The 19,121-nt window shown below is 39.1% G+C and overlaps 1 protein-coding gene across 9 annotated transcripts in view; it reads left to right on the forward strand.

Annotated features, from left to right (window-relative positions):
* FGFR2 (fibroblast growth factor receptor 2) overlaps nt 1-19,121 on the forward strand; it is a 117,093-nt gene that overhangs the window by 64,480 nt on the left and 33,492 nt on the right. For 3 of the 9 annotated variants that reach the window (XM_036735151.1, XM_036735155.1, XM_036735157.1), the window contains 3 exons: nt 7,655-7,845; nt 9,067-9,214; nt 13,197-13,399. In XM_036735151.1, the coding sequence (XP_036591046.1) occupies nt 7,655-7,845; nt 9,067-9,214; nt 13,197-13,399 (542 nt within the window). Of the gene's footprint in view, nt 1-7,654; nt 7,846-9,066; nt 9,215-10,676; nt 10,822-13,196; nt 13,400-19,121 lie in introns of all 9 variants that reach the window. The other 6 variants (XM_036735152.1, XM_036735156.1, XM_036735158.1 and 3 more) reach the window with 3 other exon arrangements.

The raw sequence follows: 19,121 nt of genomic DNA on the forward strand, positions 1-19,121 counted from the left end.
CCTGCTTTTAATTTCAATCATTTTCTTAAAAAGCTTTCTATTGTTCTTTCTACTTCCTCCTTCCCCCACCTCTCACCAAAAGGAGGCATTTCTTGTTTGCTCAGATGTGCTTAAAGCTTTTACCTATGCATATGCCATATCAGGGATAAAGCAAGTTATCTGAGAGATTAGTGTGACAGACATTCCAGTCTTCCTTAAGCAAAGTAGCTTTTGCAGTGGGGAAAGTGATGAAATGCACAGGGTGGCAGTTAATAATAGGCTGTGCTGAGAATATTAGTCATTCCCTTGTATTGAAAGCAGAGAATTGAATACAAAAAAACATTCATGTTGTATGATGCTGGGTATGACCGGTGGCGCCTCTGTGGTTTGGTTTTAAGCCTCTTCTTTACAAATTGTTTTAAAGAAAAAATAAAACTTTTCATCTTGTAACTTGGGGTGTATTTAGATTCAAGTAAATGTTGGCTTTTCAGCCTTCTGCCTCTCCCTCCCTTGGATGGAACAACTGTGCAAACCCCATAATTCCACTTTCCTCAAAAATGTTTCATTTTAGAAGCAGGTGGCATGGTGAGCTGTAGCCTCCTGAGTTACCAGGGCATTCTTGTTCTCTCTCAGCTGTGTTTACCAGTGGTTCCCTCCTCGAGAGGAAGGTGGGCAGAGTGATGTCTGACTTTTACATCAGAGTTGAACCTGAAGGACGTCAACAGCAGGAGAATGAACGTGGGCAAAGGCTTTGCATCAGAGAGGAGTAAAACCCTTGTTTAGTAAACGAACCTAGACGGCAACGTTTGGCTGTGGGGAAGGTTCAAGGAATTCTATATTTTCTGCTTTTGCTGAATGAAACTTCAGGTGGTCCTTGCATTGATTTTTCTTTTTTCTTTTTTTTGATTTTTCTTTTTAATGAAAGAAAAGAAAGGTGACATTCAGTATAAACCAGGCAAGACTTGAAGGTCATCAAGAGCTCTACAAGCATTCATTTTATATCATTTTTTTTTAAAATATCAAAACAAAATAAAGAAGGATGGGAAAGGATGATAGGTTTGGGGCATTTTGACCCTTTGTGGTATAAATAACATGTAGTCCTTCCATGGTTCACACAAGAAAAACCAAACAGACACACAACTGGTAGAAGCTACTTAATCCCCACCAAAGAATATCGTTTATGACGATAATTTGGAGAGGCTCTTTGCCTATACCTGCTTAGTTCTTTCCAGTCTCCTGGAGACACCATCACTATGTCACTTTGCTTTTGCACATCATTGAACCGGCACAAAAGGATTAGTGGTGTTTTCCTTCTAGCATTTCATGTGGTGCAGCCCCTTGAAGTCATTTGGTTACTTTGGGGCTGGAGGCTTTAGTTTTCAGGGGAAAAAAATCAGCCCATGCCCTTTCTGCCTTTCTCCCCTCCCACCCGCAACCAAACTTGAATCCTTAACTTGGGCTTCTTAGACTTTGCTCTCCCTGCTGAGGATGTATATATTAAGGAGTATGTTGGAAAGTATCAAGCTTTTGGAAATGAGGTGACAATATTTGAGCAAAGGATTAAAAAAAAGGAGGGAGCTAGAAATTAAAATCCAGAACTGGTAGGACAGAGGACCACATGAACAAACTTCTCCACAGAAACAACTGTTTTCTTTTGGTTGTATTTGGATGGCCTAGCCTTTGGGGTAGAAATTCACAGTTCAAATGTAGAACCAAGGGGTGGAAGGTAGAGCACCTGCCCTAGAGTCAGGAGGACCTGAGTTCAAATTCAGACTCAGATACTTACTAGCTGTGTGACTGTAGGCAAGATGCTTAACTCTGATTGCCTCAAAAAAAAAAAATAGAACCAGATGATCTGGTCCAAAATAAATATACAGGTGGTGGCTGTTTAGTAGCCCATGGATCTTCCTTTGAAAAAAAAAAACTATTAATATCTTTTGGTTTTACATTGTCTTCATTTCTGAATATATTACTCTTCTTCCTCAACTCACTGAGCCATCCCTTGTAAAAGGATTAAAGAGAAGGTTGAGTCTGGGTTCAGCAAAGCAGTTCAGGAAAGCTAAGTGGGATATCCATTTATTCTGGGGTGGTACGTGCAGTGTTCCATACCCATGGTGCCCCACCTCTGCAAGGAAGGAAAGGGAGAGAGGTGCATTTTCTCATTATTATAATGACATAGTGTGCCTTGAACCTTTTGGAAGCCTCCGTATTTTTTTCCTTTCTGTTCCTATTTCTTCTTCTTGTCCCCGCCCCCCGCCCCGCCATGCTCCCAAATTTCTTGTCCAGAACCCAGTATGTCCCACTTAGGTAGAAAGGCTGAAAAGCCTGTGCTTGTCCACTTTAAGCACATGAGGCGGAACCTTGAAAAGGCAATGAACTCATTCTACTAATTGTAATTAGCATGAGGTATTTAGCAGGTTATTGGCCTCCTTAAAACTTCAAAGTGCTTTGTTAGCCCTTCTCCTAATGGCTGGGCTTAATTCTAACTGGGTTAGTGCCCTTTTTCTGCAACAAAAACAACTGCCACCTACTCTTTAGAGAAAACTAGGTGGAGCCTTAAAAAAAAAATCCAGGTTGTTTTCACTTATCCTCCGATCTTGAAATGTTCTTTTCTCTCCATCTTCTTTTAGTTGCTAAGAAACTGCCATTTCGAGAGAACTGTAATTAAATTTTGATTTTAATTTCAGGATCAAGCAGGAAATGTAACACATGCTCATTGAAATGAATGGATGATTGATAGCATTAAGCTTGTCTGTTTCCAAATCAATGTAGGGAACTCAATGCGATTAGTGGCCCTAAGTATTTCTCTGTCACAGGGACACAGCTTTTGAAATGTTCTTTCCCAACAAACACAGCTTAACTTTTTAGAAATACTGTGGCACCCTGTGTATACTGGGAAGCTAGTTACCCAGAGCTGGATTAATTTATAGGTGTAATTTAAGAACCCCCTTATTCTTCTGGTCCCGGGGATGCAGTATGGTGTTTACTGACCTTGAAGCCATTAAGCAACCTTGCTGTGGTGTACACTGGGTGACCTTTTAACATATTATGGCAATCATATTATTATGTACAGAGTGGGAATGGAATGTGAGACAATTCCAATGGTCAGTTCATAAAGATGTCTTCTTTGTTATTCCAGTATTTTCTCTCTCAATAATTACTCATTGGCATGAAACAGACAATGTTGGTTTTCCCCATCTGCACTGTTTAAATTTGATTATGGCATTCAGTGACAATACTTAACTTTTCTCTTCAGATGCTCTCCCCTCACTTAAAATGAAAGTTCCTGACAGCTAAAACAAAATGCCCAGAAAACCACATTCTCAGGAGTGAGCCTTTCATATCTTCAACCTATGTCTGCTACAGTTTGACTTGAGCTTCATTCCCGTAGTACAGCCAACCCTCCAATTAGTGATAGCTGCCTACCACTTTTGGAGTTCTCTTGATTGTTGATCTTAACTTGGAATTCCCAGGAGTGACTCAGGAGTCATGATTTTAAAGGTATATACACTCACTGTTTTCATGCCCAGATGCAGTTCACTTGCAACTGATTTTTGAACATCAATTTTTTTTAAACTTTTAAGTCATAGGTGAGCCAATTGCCTAGTATCTCTGATTTTTTATTTTGGATGTTTTCTTCCAGGCCCCTCTTTAAAAAAATTAAATTTAATAGTAAATTATTTTTGTAGCTAGTTGAAACTAAAATTAAAAAAAATGTAGAATAGCAATTTTGTTATTAAGTAGAAAAACTAGTGTTGAACCAGCAGTCACTCTGGACTTAATCTTTTATCAAGGATTATTGTTATTATTATTATTTTTATTTTTTTATTTTATTTTATTTTATTTTATTATTATTATTATTATCAAGGAGCAATTGATCCATATAAAATATGAGTTCTTAGAGGGCAGGGACTATTTCATTTGTTTTCTTTGCATCTTCAGTGCCTGGAACTCAATAAATGTTGAGTGATTTATTCGTTTGAATCTACCCCCTCCCCTTTTTTTGACTACTATAGTACCTTTCATCCAAGATGTTATTAACACCAGTGATGACTCATTATCATCATTACATTTATTAGGCACCATGAATTCAGGGCACTGTGCTAGGTGCTGGAATTAGCCATGGAAGCTCTCATTAAGGTCTCATCCAGTGGCCCACGTGAGCAGGCAACCCAACTTAATTGCTCAGTAGAATTATTAAGCAGTAGGGGAGTCTTTCTTCCCAGATCTTCAGAATCTAGAACAGGCATTAAAAAAAAAAAAGCCTAGTTATCCAAATCATGAACCTGTTTCTCAGAGGAGGAAGAGTTTGACAGACATTACTGGAAGGTAGATTGAGAGAAACGAAACACGTTTCTCTGCTGAAGCTGGCATACTAGGCCCAGTTCCAAGATGTTTCAGACCTCATTCTCTGACTTGTTTAAGGGCAGAGAATAAGGTTGCAAAGGAAATCAAAGCCTGATGTGGAGAAATGAAACATGAGGCCTACTGACTTTTAAAAAACATTTTAAATAACATTCTCTAAGGTTTCATTTTATACTGAAGGCAGCTGTAATAAGTTTGGGGAGATGGTGTAAGGTTTCTATTAAAGAGAGATCATGCTTGCAGTTTTTGTACCCAAAGTGAGAAAGGGTGTGTGTGTGTGTGTGTGTGTGTGTGTGTGTGTGTGTGTGTGTGTGTGTGTGTTGGGGGAGGAGGATTAGATATTATTTTGTATAAGGTGAGAAATGTTTGAAAAGTGAATTAAAGCCTTTAAGGGATAATATATTTGGTATGCTGTAATTCACATATGAAATAATATTGAACCATTCCTGAGTTTTTAAAAATAGCCTGTGTAGTAGTGAAATAGCTTAATAGCTACAACCCAAGCATGTTTACTCTAAGTAAAATAAGGCTGCTGCTTTGTAGTGACCTGTCAGTACTGTTTTAGTGACTAAATTCCCAGTAGATGTTAGGAGCATGCCAGATATATTGGACTGTATGAAAGATCTCATTGTTCACCGAGCATCATTATTTGCTCTTACACTCACAATGTTTGCTTGTGAAATAATTTATTGGAAACGAGCATGTTGAAGAAAGGGTACTTGATTTGAAATTCAGTTGATCTGGCTCAGAATATTTAAGCTTTTCTAGCGCCTTTGCTCCCAAGAACAAATATTTAGGTTCACTGTACTTAAAACACTTAGCTTAAAAAAAAAGGGAGAGAAATGAAACCAACCACCCCACCTGCCCCAACACTTTCAGGAGCATGGAGTAAATGACCTGATAGGCAGGCATCCTTCAGCTCTGGATCACTGGTTCACATGTGAATGGAGCCCATAGGGACGGAAATGATTTAATATTTGACAGGCATGAAAGAGCGTACTTTGTGAAAGGAGAAGTATGGGTATCCAGCCAGGGGGCAATTTTTTTGTCTTGCAGAGGACATCTTCATAATTCATGTCAACTGAAACTCTTGGTCATGGGGTGAGGGGGGGAACCTCAGAAGGAGCAATAAACAGGGAGGATTAACTCTATCATTACCACCTAGGCAGGATGGCTAGCCAAGGATTCTACAAGACTTCATGTATGAGTGATGAAAGAGCTTAATTCTCCACAGATGCCAAGGTTTTAAGATGCACGGATCATTGTCCTACTTGCCAGGCATTTACTGAGTGATCATTTGCATGTGCCTGTGCTGGGCGCTATGCAAGACCAGTAATGTCATGATGGTTTCTTTGAGAGCTTACAATCTAAAACAAGCATATTTTTGGTGATTTTTCAAAGGGATTATAAACTTTGCTGTGTACATTTTCTCAAATACTCTAAATCTGAGAATCAACAGAGATTCGACAAATCGAATACCTTTTTGGTGCTTTGAGATCTCTGTAATTACATTTCACATTGGCAAAGTGGTTTGAGATCCTTAAATGAAAGATGGCTGAATGTAATCATTAGCTCCTGATTTTTAGTTCTTAGAGGTCAACAGTAGACTTATGTAATAAAAACTCATTTACACATGGTTTGGCTCTTGTAAAAAAATCCTGTTAAATGATAGTTTATTGCTGATGCTCCTAACATGAAAAGGTTCAGTGCATTAAAGATTTAACTATTAGTAAATATTAATATTTAGTAGTTAATATTAAATAATAACTATTTCTAAACCAGTGCATCGGGATAGTCTTGCTATATCGTAACATCCTTGGTTTCTTCATTTTCCTTTGCCAATTTTTTAATCAGGTAGGTGGAAGGTAGAGATATTGGTACCTACAGTGGAGAGGGAAAGAGAGCGTGGTTCTGTGTGTTTCTGTGATGACAATTTTACATTTAAATAACATGTTTGTGACTGGGCCTGGTGTGAGGAGGATTTATCTTCCTGAGTTCAAATCTGGTTTCAGACACTCACTAGTTGTGTGACCCTGGGTAAATCACTTCACCCTGTTTGCCTCAGCTTCCTCATCTGTAAAATGAAACAGAGAAGCAAATGGCAAACCAGTCCAGTTTCTTTGCTAAGAAAACTCCAAATGAGGTCACAGAGTCAGATACTACTGAAACAACTGAACAACAACAAAATTTGTTTGGGATAGGGTATATGAATGGATAAATTGCCAGACCAGTCAGTGGCAGGACATAGGGATGTGGGACATTTGTACTGGTAGTTCCCAGTACTATAAATATAGATGGGTCTAGTGTAATATCTAATTTTGTGAACATCTCTATACTCAGTCATTTGGTTCCTTAGGATAAGCAAATGAAGAAAAATATTTGGAATCATTGAGGGCTGTACAGGAATTTTTCAATTTTGAGGGAATTTTCTGAAACTAGTCTTCCTTTTGGAAGACCCTTTCCCTTGGAACAAGAGGAAGGAGTGAGGAATGTAAGGTCACTGATGTGCCACTCAGGCAGGCATCCTTCAAGAAAAACAAAACACTGGCAGTACTTCTGGCTTTGGTGTCACTTATAAGACACTGGAGGATTTCTCCTTGTCCCTTGCATTTTAACCTTGAAGTCAGAAATAAATTCCATGGTGAGTATGAATTGTAGTGAATTAATGAGGGAGGGGATATATTGGAAGGACCTAGGAGGATTTGAGATTTTGACTATTGTGGTTGTCACACTTCTTAGAAACTTATTTTCCACTTTATAAATATATAATGTAACACTGTCTTTGGAAATACCATTCTTAGTATTCATTTTGTCTCAACTGATGTCCAGCGTGTTAGGTTTAAATTCAGGGTGTGAGTTATTTGATGAGTTGCCGCCATGCATATTCATGATTTCTGGCCCTGGACTAAACGGACTAAAAGAAAAGAAATCACAATTTCTCTGTCAAAATGTCAAAAGAAAACCCTTTCCCAGGCTCATTAGGTGGTGTGTACCTCATCCTATGATCTTGCAAACTTGAGTTTTAACAGGGTTTTTTTTTTCACCCATTTTCTAAATGGGTATTCTTTACACAAGTGCATTGCTCCAGTGGTCTCCTTTGAAGTGTCGTTTTTGTTATACGTTTGTCTGTGGTGTTATTTCTGAGGAGTCAGCCAACAGGCTTTAGAGGCCTCTGGCACAAGTTCACTAATAGCTTTTTGGCAACATAGCTTATTTATGCATCTTTTCTCCCTCTCTTTTTTTCTTCTCTTTCTTTCCCTTAACCCTACTTCCCCCACCCCACCCCCTCTTTTTGCTCTTCCTCTTTTAGAACGATCTCCCCACCGGCCCATCCTCCAAGCGGGACTGCCAGCAAATGCTTCTACAGTGGTTGGGGGTGATGTGGAGTTTGTCTGCAAAGTCTACAGTGATGCCCAGCCCCACATTCAATGGATCAAACATGTGGAAAAGAATGGCAGTAAATATGGGCCGGATGGATTACCCTACCTTAAAGTTCTGAAGGTGAGAACATTCTGAATCTGCCAATATCTACCACACTTACCTGGAAATATGATAGTCTTAGCGGTCTTGCAGATAGATACGTAGTCTAATTTACTCTTTAGCCTAAGAGAACATTAGATCTTTGACCACTCGGAATTAAGTATAATTAAAACATTGATGACTGCGCATGTTTATTAATAGAGTTTTGAAATTAGAATTAAATCCCTGTTAATTATATGTCATCTTTTAGAAAATCTAGGTTTTTCCTTATTCTTTAATCTTCTTTCTTTTAATCCCAGGGTATTCCAAATGATGGCCTAGAAATGTTATTCTTATTAGTGCACTAGATTGTATTAGATGAAATTTCTGTGAACACCGTATTCCTTATGTATTCCTTATGTATAATGTCAAATTACTGCAAAGGCCTCATTTTAGAAGCAACATCATCATGGATAGATAGATCTCTTCACAGGGAGGAAACATGACACTGTAGGTCATTTGTACAAATGCAGATCGTTTGATCAACTGGTCAAGGGTATCTCCCATGTCTGGTACCGATCTTGCACACAGTAGGCTCTTCACAAATGTTTGTTGATTTGTTGAATACCAGGTTGTACCTACTGACTGTTATTCCAAAGCATAATCTTTCAAGAGAACTTCAGGCAGATTAGTTTTAAAAATTTTTATTGACGGCTTTTGTTTGACCACACATTAATTTCCAAATATATCCCATCACCCTTTCCTGCTCGTTGAGCCATCATGTTTGAAAAAGAATGAAATAAAAAAGGTAATTCAATGAAAGTAATCGATACAACAATGGCATCTGTCAGTATATGTCATGCTTGATACCGTATGCCCCCATCTTGGCAAAGAAGGGAATGAGGTACTTTTTTTTTTCATCTCTTCTTTGGACTGGGAGATTCTTTAGAGAAAAGTTTCTACTGATGAGAATTGTTCAGCCAGCAACACCAAGAGGGAGCAAAGCTGGTGGAACATTACGCCTGGCATCTAAAACCGATTCAGTTCGAGGACTTGTTTAGATGTCTCTCTCTCCCCTTCCCCTTTCCCCTTTTAACAATTACCTTATTATGTTCTTTCTCAAAACCACAGCCTTTTGGACATTGGTGTTTAGGCTAAATGACGAAGTTTGATAATGGACTGTTGGTGGTGGGACCATAGAGAGAGTTAAGTCCTTTCTGGACTGTAGTTACAATGTTCTCCTGTGTTATTGGTCTATTCTAGCATTCGGGGATTAATAGTTCCAATGCAGAAGTGCTGACTCTGTACAATGTGACTGAGGCGGACGCTGGAGAATATATTTGTAAGGTCTCCAATTATATAGGGGAGGCCAACCAGTCTGCCTGGCTCACTGTTCTGCCAAATAAACAAGGTAACACTGTTTTTTAAAGAAAGCTGGATGTAGAAGAGAATTGGTGCTTTGGGAGACTGCAGGCAGCTTATAGGATAACTCTTGTGGCCTTGGTACATTTACAATAATCCTCCTTTGGTGATGCAACTGGGATCATGCCAGCAGCCATGGAAAAATACCCACAATGTTCAATTTGTTTGAAATAATTTTTTCGAAAGATTATGCTCCCCACTCTCATCACCCCCCAATTGGAAGATGTTATTTCTGGTCAATCATATTGATGCTGCATTTTCCCCATCATTGACACCACACTCATATTGAGATTTAAAAATGCATCCGAGTAGTTCTTGAATCTAAGGCTTCCGCACAGACAAATAATCACAACTGACTTCTCTGCAATCTCAACCTTAGAGAGACAGTTTTATAATCACATGACTGTAGTTTGTCAAATGATACATACAGATTTGCTTAGATGCTTGATATGCATGACTTACTCCTTTGGGATTTGTTTCTGTATGTTTAGTTAGTCTCAAGACAGTTTCAAGTATTGGATTAACCTACTTGGGCAAGTCACTTGACCTTTGTGTGCCTTGTTTGCCTCATCTGCAAAATGAGGAGGTTGGATTAGATGACCTTTAAATCACCTTCTAGCTTAAATATATATGATGATAGAAGATTTCAGCGTCATGTAACTGTGGGAAATTTCAAAGGAGAAACTGAACTTAGAGATGCATTTTTAGGCTTTTTGTGGAACCCTGTAGATGCCTCAGAGGCTCTACTTTGTCATATTTCACTCCACAATACATGTCATTTTTACCATTAATAATAATAGCAATAACTGGTATTTATATAGAGTTTAAGGTTTGCAAAGCACCACACATACATCATTTCATCTAATCCTCACAATAGCCGTGAGAGGCAAGTGACATAGACAGCATTATTCCTTATTTTACAGACGAGGTAAGAGCAGCTCAGGAACTTAAGTGACTTGTGTAGGGTCACCTCGCTAAGAAGTGTCTGAGGTAGATTTCAAACTCGGGTCTTCCTGCCTCCAAATCCATCCCTCTATCCGAACTTCTCTTTTCACAATGAGGAACTGCAGTCAGGAGAACCACAAGTAAGCCTGGCTTTGGGGACTGACACTGCTCTAAAAGTACCCTGCTCAAAAATGAGAAAAAAAAAAAGAAAAAAAGAACCTTTGTGGGTTGATTTTTCCATGTCATTTGATTGCATGCATGTTTAGGTGGTGAGGTTAGGTTTGGTGACGGTTGTTTGGTGATTACTCTTGGAGGTGAGCTGGGATCTCTCGGTAAACATCTTCACCTTTTGGTTGCGGGCTTTGTGGATGGGGTCGAGTCGGAATCTCCTGGTGACCAAGCCCCCACTGAAGACAGAGGGGCAGCCAGTGCCTTGCGGTTCCATAACCCCTTCTACAATCATCCCTATGTTGTCTAGACTTTTTCTTGCTTCCCTTGTTTTCTAGGCCGCCGGTGTTAACACCACGGACAAAGAGATTGAGGTTCTCTATATTCGGAATGTAACTTTTGAGGATGCTGGGGAGTATACGTGCTTGGCGGGTAATTCTATTGGGATATCCTTTCACTCTGCATGGTTGACAGTTCTGCCAGGTATATACTGCTCTCTCTCTCTCTTTCAGTGGTTTTTCCTCTTTTCTTGGTTGATTGCTACAAAATTAACACGGCTTCTGTCTCAGAAATGGCCCTTTTTATTCCTTCATAATGATGAACACTTTAGGAAAAAAATGTGTATATATGTACATATGTATATACATATATATGTACACACATATACATATATTTTTTTTGATTGGAGATGAGAAAGTTGCCTCAATGATTTTCTTGCAAACACACCATCATGTTTCTGATCAAGTAAATTTCATACTTGAAATCTGAAAGAAATAATTTTCTATGCATCTAGTGAGCTATCAAGTCAGTGTTTAAATTCTACACACACACACACACACACACACACACACCCCTCTTTCCCTTAAGGAGGAAGTAGAAATAACTTTGAAAAATTTAAAATCATTTTTTCTCATTTTCAGGGAAATTTCCCTGTAACTCCTAATCTCTTTAAGTGGCTTTGAATTGGTTTTTTTTGTTTAACCTCTTCATTGAAACAAAACCTGTATATTTTGAGGTTCCCTGTGGAAAAAGGCCTCTTTGCAGAGGGCGTACAGAAGCAGTGTGTTACCTACCTTTGGGAATCGGCTCAGTGCATGTTTTAATAAAATGAATCCTTAATTTGCTTTTACTGCAAAGCATGTTCTTGCCATCTTGGGATTGATGTTATTTCTACCCTGCAGAGAAATCAACATCAATTATGCTTTATTGCCTAAAAATTGTTGCCTGTCTGAATATTTAATCTAAGTACGTCTCTATCCTAGTCAAACTTTCTTGATAATCACTGTTTGCTCAATTGCACCTGCCTTGGTATTTCTTTTTTGAAAAAAACTGTACAGTCTATGGTTTGCTAGCTCCTGACGTACTCTTCTAGTTTATTAATTTCTTATTATTACATAAAGGTTACCTAGCTGCATGTTTATTTTACATACAGCAAATGAATTGATGGTTGAGTTATGTGCTGGCTGTTGAGAGTTCTGTCTTATCTTGTAGGCTGGGTTTTTTTCCTGATTAAAATTTATTAAATAATTCCGTTGCATCTATTTTCTCTCATTGTGAATCTATAGTGTAAACATTTGCCTCTACACAGTGAGACACTGCTAATTTGAGCTTGCTTTTTCATGCAGTGCTTGTGTTCTGCAATGCATTAAATGTCCTTTCTTAACTGATCTGCTTGACTATGGTATAATATTAACTAAGAAGGAGGTATAGGACAAACTCTACTTGGGAATACTCTGCTTGTAGTTTGACCAGTGATTGCCCTGGAATGCCAAATTTTTAATGGAGGGAGCAGACATAATATGACCTTTAAATATAATTATATTTAAATATATATATAATATAAATATATAAAAAATATTATATAGAATATATATAACTATATAAAACATTATATAAATATCTATTATAGATATAAATATATATATTATGTGAAGAAGTAGTAAAAAAAAACCAAACTCATATGTGCCTATGCATATAAAGAATCAACTTTTAATGTCCTTTCTTTAAAGAGAAAGACTGCGTTGACATCAAGATGCCATCTTCCCTCTCTCTACCCCCATTAAATGGAGTTTATCCAAGCTAGCAATTGATAAAGTATTCCAGACTTTTATGTTTTCCTGGATTTTATAGAAAGTGTATTGCAGAAGATTCAGTCTTTATATTGACTCTATTTGTTTATTCAGTTGGATAATACTCTGGATTATATTTAGGAATTCAAAACTTTTTTTTAGGCCAGTTTAACTAGATGAATATTTATTCACTTCATACATACTTGTATTCATCTGGAATAAATTATCTGTCAGTTTTTCCTTTTGAGAGATCCTGTCCAAATACATACAAGACCAAAGCCTTTTGTCTACCTCTTAAACACAAAAATGAGCATAGTTCAAATTTTAGAATTTCTATTTTTAACAATTCATTAGACACTCTCATGCCAGAAGAATCTTTGTGTACGTGTGTGTGCAATGTGGTGGTTTGATGGTGCTGTGAATGTAAGAAACAGTAATTGCTCAGAAAATATGGCCCAGTAACTCATCCAGGGTAACTCAGAGGCATTGAATTTATGGAGATCATCTACTGCAGTTATACAGGAAGATGACCCGGGCCTCCCTCGGTGAAATGGGAAACCCATGAGTGTTCATCTTCATTATGAATAAATGGTAGAAAAGGGGAAAATTTCAGGAGTTCTCAAGTGGCCCAGAATGTTTGTAAATTTGTGTTAAAGTCTCTCTAAGTCTGTCTATTTTAAGAAGCACAGACTTTTTTTGGGTGTGATTCCTTTAGCTGCATTTTTCCATGTCAGTACCATGTTCTAACTGTGTGGCCTGCTTATTCCCCCTCTGTGATTTGCAATCTAGCACCTGTAAGAGAAAAGGAGATTACAGCTTCCCCAGAGTACCTGGAGATAGCCATTTACTGCATAGGGGTATTCTTAATTGCCTGTATGGTGGTGACGGTTGTGTTATGTCGCATGAAGACAACTACCAAGAAGCCGGACTTCAGCAGCCAACCAGCTGTGCACAAGCTGACCAAGCGCATCCCCTTGAGGAGACAGGTAACAGAAAGTAGATAAAGAGTTTAAAGAAATTTACTCTTTCCCAAACTACTCAGCCAGCACTTGGGTTTTTTCTTCTCTTTTTCTCTGGTCTATGCTCCTGAGATTCGGGGGTGGAGGGGTGGGGGGAGGGTTGGAGGGGGAGTATTCAGAAATAACACCTAGTGGCAGATAAGGTTGTGTTGTGGGGCTTAAAGCCATGCTTTCTTCCTTGATAAAGGCTATTCTAAGCCTTTTCTAAGGTAGCTAGGTGGCTCAGTGGATAGAGTGCCTGGCCTAAAGTCAGGAAGAGAGTAGTTCAAATCCAGTCTTAGATACTTACTGGCTATATCACCCCAGGCAAGTCACTTAACCCTGTTTGCCTCAGTTTCTTCTTCTGTCAAATGAGCTGGATAAGGAAATGGTAAACCACTCTGGTATCTTTGCCAAGAAAATCTCAAATGGGGTTACAAAGAGTAGGACACGACTGAATAACAAATCTTTTGGCCAAAAGCTTGAAGGAGAGGCGCTTTAATAGGGAATAAAAAAAACCAACAACCCCAAAACATTGGACTAGACATGGTGGAAAAAATGATATTGAAAACAAATTCCTGAAGTGTGTGTGTGTGTGTGTGTGTGTGTGTGTGTACACAAATAAGGGGATACGGCTTAAAACGAATCCCTTCAGCATCTCAGATCATATATATCTATTATGTATATCACGTGTGTATATATGTATATATAAATTTATTATTAAAGTCTAACTCTACAATAGATAGGCATAGGGATCAGGATAGGACATGTATCTTTAGGTTGCACGTGTGGACCCCTTTTAGGTATTTGTTTCCATTTGGGAAACAAATTGGATCTGGACTGTTGTTTACCTTCTGTCATCCCATGGCTAATATATTTTGATTTCATTTTAATTTTTTTCTCTCTTATTTTTATTTTTAAACATAGTTCTATTATTTATTTTAAAAGTTCATTTAAAAATTGAGTTCCAAATTCCCTCCCTCTTTCCAGTCCTTCCTCACCCATTGAGAAGTACATTTATTCTGCATTTATTCCATTAAATGGGCAGGTCTGGATAGGTTGTTATCTTTGTGTTGGAGGGGATATCTATCTATGTGGATTGATGAGATCCCAGACTCATTTGAGAATTTGGGGCTTCTGACATGAAAGTTCCTCATTTAAAGTATACATGGTTTGAGTACTAGGGTGATTCTTATACTCTTGTGGTAACTCACAACTAATTTTGGAATTTTCTCTGCAAAGTAGCATGGTAGAGTGAACCCAGTACTGGACTTGGAGTCAGGAAGACTTGAATTCAAATCCTACCTAGGAGGCCATGGGCAAATCACTTAACCTCACTTAGCCCCAGGTTCCCGAACTGTGAAATGTGGATAATGACAACTCTAATATCTACCCCACAGGGTTGCATCAAGGCTGAAACGAGCTAATGAATGTAAAGTGTTTTTAACTTTCAGAGAACTCCATATATGCTGAGTGTTTATCTTTCTTCTGGCCTTTGAATGTCTATCCCTGTGGTTCTGCTTAGAGTTGATTCCAACACGAGCATCTTTCTATTCATATTTTAAATCATTAAAGTCCTTCACAGGTAGATGGAAGTAAAGACTTATTTCATGCTTATTCCTTATCCATAAAGAACTAGACCATATAATAGAGTTTGAATAGGGAAAATAAGTTCTGAGAAACAATTTGACTAAATTATACAACTATTTGGAATTTTATAAGGAAAGAAATATATTTTTCAAAATAGTCACTGAGACAGTCAACTACATAATGATCTTTGACTTCTCCCAAGTCTTTGCTGGTGATGATAAAGCCACTAATATTTTCTGTGGAAGGAATTAGGACAGATTATGGACAAGTTTACCAAATAGAGGGTTCTTAGCTTTGGTATAGCCAGACCATCCCAAATCCCATGCTGAATAGTCCCTTGTCCCTTTGAAATAATGTTTCATCCTGGCATTTTTTTACTCTTAATGTTAGTACAGAATTTTGAGTATGATAACTTGATATTAACAACATTTTAATTGGCTCAGGAAAAAGAAGGCTCAGCATCTTATTAGCTCGTTGATATTGGCAAAGGCGCCACTGTTCTTTGGTATCGGGAACCAGTGACTGACTAGCTTGTGCACTGATTTTGGGGATGGAAATAGCTTCAGGTAGTTATAGTTCACGTGTTCCTGGTTATTTCTCAGTCCATAGTATATAGGAGATGACAGTTACCCAGGGGACTGTTTCAACAATCCGGCTAGCAGCTTCTGTGGGGGTGTAAGATCCACCCACAGCCAGCACCCAGAAAGCTGCCAACAGCATGGGTTCTTTTGATCTGCTTAACTAAGGAAAGCAAGGTGAATTAATTCAGCACACAAATATCATTCACTTAGTACCGGGGAAGAGACCAGCACACTGAACTTCAGAGCAAATTACAAACATCAACAGACAGACCAAATATAGATTCATAGTTACCAACACCTAGGTTCAGCCCGGGAGCTCAGAAAAAGGGCTGGCCCAGAGTCATATGCCACCACTGCTGTAGGTAGGAGCTCCAAGGAAGAGCAGGCCAACCCCTGGTTTTGATATCTTTTTCAGCATCAGGGGTGAGTCACACATGCGACTCACCCACGTGACCTAGAATTGTCACAAAGAGGTGACTTAAACCCACATGGTCTAAAAGCCTCTGCTGTCCCAGACATGTAAACTAGGCCCTCCCTGGAGTTAGCCCCACCTTGGCCCCCACCTTAGTTGCCAATCCATACCCACATAGGTTTTACACCTAATAGGAGTTTGGGCCTGGGGCTTAGCACTTAGTAAGACTCAATGAAATATACTGAATTACTCAAAGGGAACAAAAGCCAAACCATTCAAGGGCACTTGGTTGAACTAAGTGCTAAGGAGCCCATTTTGCTTACCAACACGGGTACCAGGCTATTCAAAGCTCACATGATCAATGATAAGTTTTACATGAAAAGAGTTTGTCATAAGCAGATGGTACACAGTATAGATGCCCCATATAGTTCAGCGTGTGCACACCCTGCAGATAAGTTCCTGCCCACGTTTGGGTCTTCTACTCCCTGATTCCCATCCCCTCTTTTCCTCACCTGTCATACTCCTGCCTGTGCTCCCACTTCTTGCTGCTTATCTTTTCCTGAAGCTTTATTGGACTAATTATACTCAGCTCGTGAAAAATAGAAGATTAAATCTTTTGGGAGCCAGGTGATTGAACGCTATTATCTCTCCTGCTCTTTCCTGCAATTATATTTTTACTAAATAGCCACTCTCTGAATTTGGTCTCGGGTCTGTGAGAGAGTAGTATTCAAAGCTACAGGTTTCTTCCAACAGGGGTTATGGGATTTGGAGCAGCCAGGCCATTTTTTCTTTTATGCTCTGTTATTCATATTATTCTTGAATTTACCTTGTGTACATTTGTATGTATATATTGGAGGGGTATTGATAGGCCCAGAGAAATTGTCCTACTGGTTCCCATGCCTCTCTTTTTTTTGTGGTTGTCTTTTTATTTCTCTGTGGCACTGCCCCACTCCAATTTTGGCTTTTTTGCTTACATTCTGCCTCATGAGGGATGGAAGGGGGAGGTGGGGAACATTTGGGGCCATTCTCTTCCTTCACAATGCTCCCACTTGTTTTATTTGGAATGTAATTGCGCTGTCTTTAAATATGGTTGAATAGTTTATGTAGACTAAAGGACACTCTGGTGTGATGATCCTGGCAATACCAATCCCCTCCCTGCAAATTAAAACCTCTGGGAGATTGTTAATTTATTAGAGGCAATGGTGACACATCTCCGCTCACCATATATATTAAAATATAATACATCAATTGTTCTTCACAAAGAGAGCTTTTCAGGCAAAGCCACTTAGCCTGAGAAGGAGATGTGTATCAGGTACCTAGATAAAAGAAGTTTATTGGACTGTGGCCTGAATGAAAAACACCAGAATGGCCTGCAGATATGCTGATGACAGAGAAAATACCATAGGCATGCCTAGCATGCTTTGCTCCTGTCTCCAGGTTAGTTTTTAATCAGGTGACATTAAGCCCTACTCTCTCCAACGGATAGGCTGCTTGTAAGGTGTTTCCTTTTAATGTGCCTACCCATAGCAACCATTCACCTAAAGTGGACTATAGGATCCTTAATTCAGTATGACACAGCTGAAAGCTTAATGATTGATGATCATACTGACTTTCATCATTAAGAACCTCTTCTCCCATCCTCCCCTCCTGAAGCATACGTCGATTGTCTCTGCTTAGAACAACAGAACATATTGTTATCCTCTCTTGAGTTTTGCTTTCTTATAATTCATTTATAAGCATTGAATCTATTGAACTAAGACAACCATTTCGGTTTCTGGCATTTTTGAAAAGGAAATATTTATTTCTCCCACTCTCTGTGGAGGGACTTTTTTGCAATCTCAGGCTTCTGAGTATCTTCTCCTGCTTTTGAGAGTGTTCTGATGCTATAGGAAGAGGGGTGTGTGTGTGTGTGTGTGTGTGTGTGTGTGTGAGAGAGAGAGAGAGAGAGAGAGAGAGAGAGAGAGAGAGAGAGAGAGAGAGAAGATCCTCATTTTGGGGTATCATTAGCTGCCTCTCCTTTCACCTTGGCACACATTGTGTTAACTGAGATGGTAGTCAGTCTGGCAATTCTCATAAGCTCAGCTGCTGGTTCTCCTAGATTGAGGACCGAGGGAGCCAAGTCGCCTGGTTGCTCCTGTCACTGACAGCCAGCCAGTAGTCATTGTTGGGTAGTCTCTGTACATCTATGTGTTAAAGAAAAAAAAAGGCTTGGATTTCTGAGCATTTTTCACAAATCATTTGAAAGAAGAAAACAGAGGATGTTTGTTAAGGAGGCATGTGGTGCTGATGGATTAGTTGAACAGGCTTTTTCAGTAGGGACATCAGGTTCACTTTGGGCTGCCAAGACCCTGTATGGAAATGGGATGAAGATTTCAAACATCTCACTCTTTGCATCTCTACATTATAAATTTTCTTTATAATCCATACCCAGTGCCCTCAAAAGACTCTAGATTCTCTGTGTCTCTGTCTCTCTGTCTCTGTCTCTCTCTGTCTGTCTCTGTCTCTCTCTCTGTCTCTCTCTCTGTCTCTCTCTCTCTCCCCCCAGGGGTCAGGTTATCAGAGAATTTCAAGCTGAGGAGCCCTCAGGAGTGAAGGGCAAGGTTTTCCTGAAATACACATGAAGGATTAAAGTGAGAGGAGGTTATAAAGTCTGAGTGAAGGTTTAGGTAACAGGGGGCCTAGGGCCCAGGGATTGTTTCATTCATGATATATGTATTTCCAGTGCCTAGTGCAGTGCTTGGTACATATGTGCTTTAATAAATGCTTGTTGATTAATTGACTGATGGTTGATTAATAATCAAATGTATTATGCTGAAAACGAAACTTCTTTTAAGAAAATTAACTTCTGAAACATGCTGGGCACCACATGATCTTGAGGCCTTCTTTTGTTTGGGTGAGCCAAATAGTTAAAAAAAATCTAACTTGAGCTGAGAAGAATCTCATTGGTTCTAGAAAATATTTTGGTAGTTAAGAGTTTTCATGGGTCATTTAACTGGAATCTGTCCTTCAGTCTGAGCCCCTTGCCTGCCCCCATCCCCCAGCCTCCATGTACTTTCCCCTCCCCAACCCTGCAAAGAGGTCTTGGTGACTTGGCCTTCCAGCCTGATTTTGAACTGGTTAGAAATTATAAGTC

Source organism: Trichosurus vulpecula, chromosome 8 (assembly GCF_011100635.1).
Source record: "Trichosurus vulpecula isolate mTriVul1 chromosome 8, mTriVul1.pri, whole genome shotgun sequence".
NCBI lineage: Eukaryota > Metazoa > Chordata > Mammalia > Diprotodontia > Phalangeridae > Trichosurus > Trichosurus vulpecula.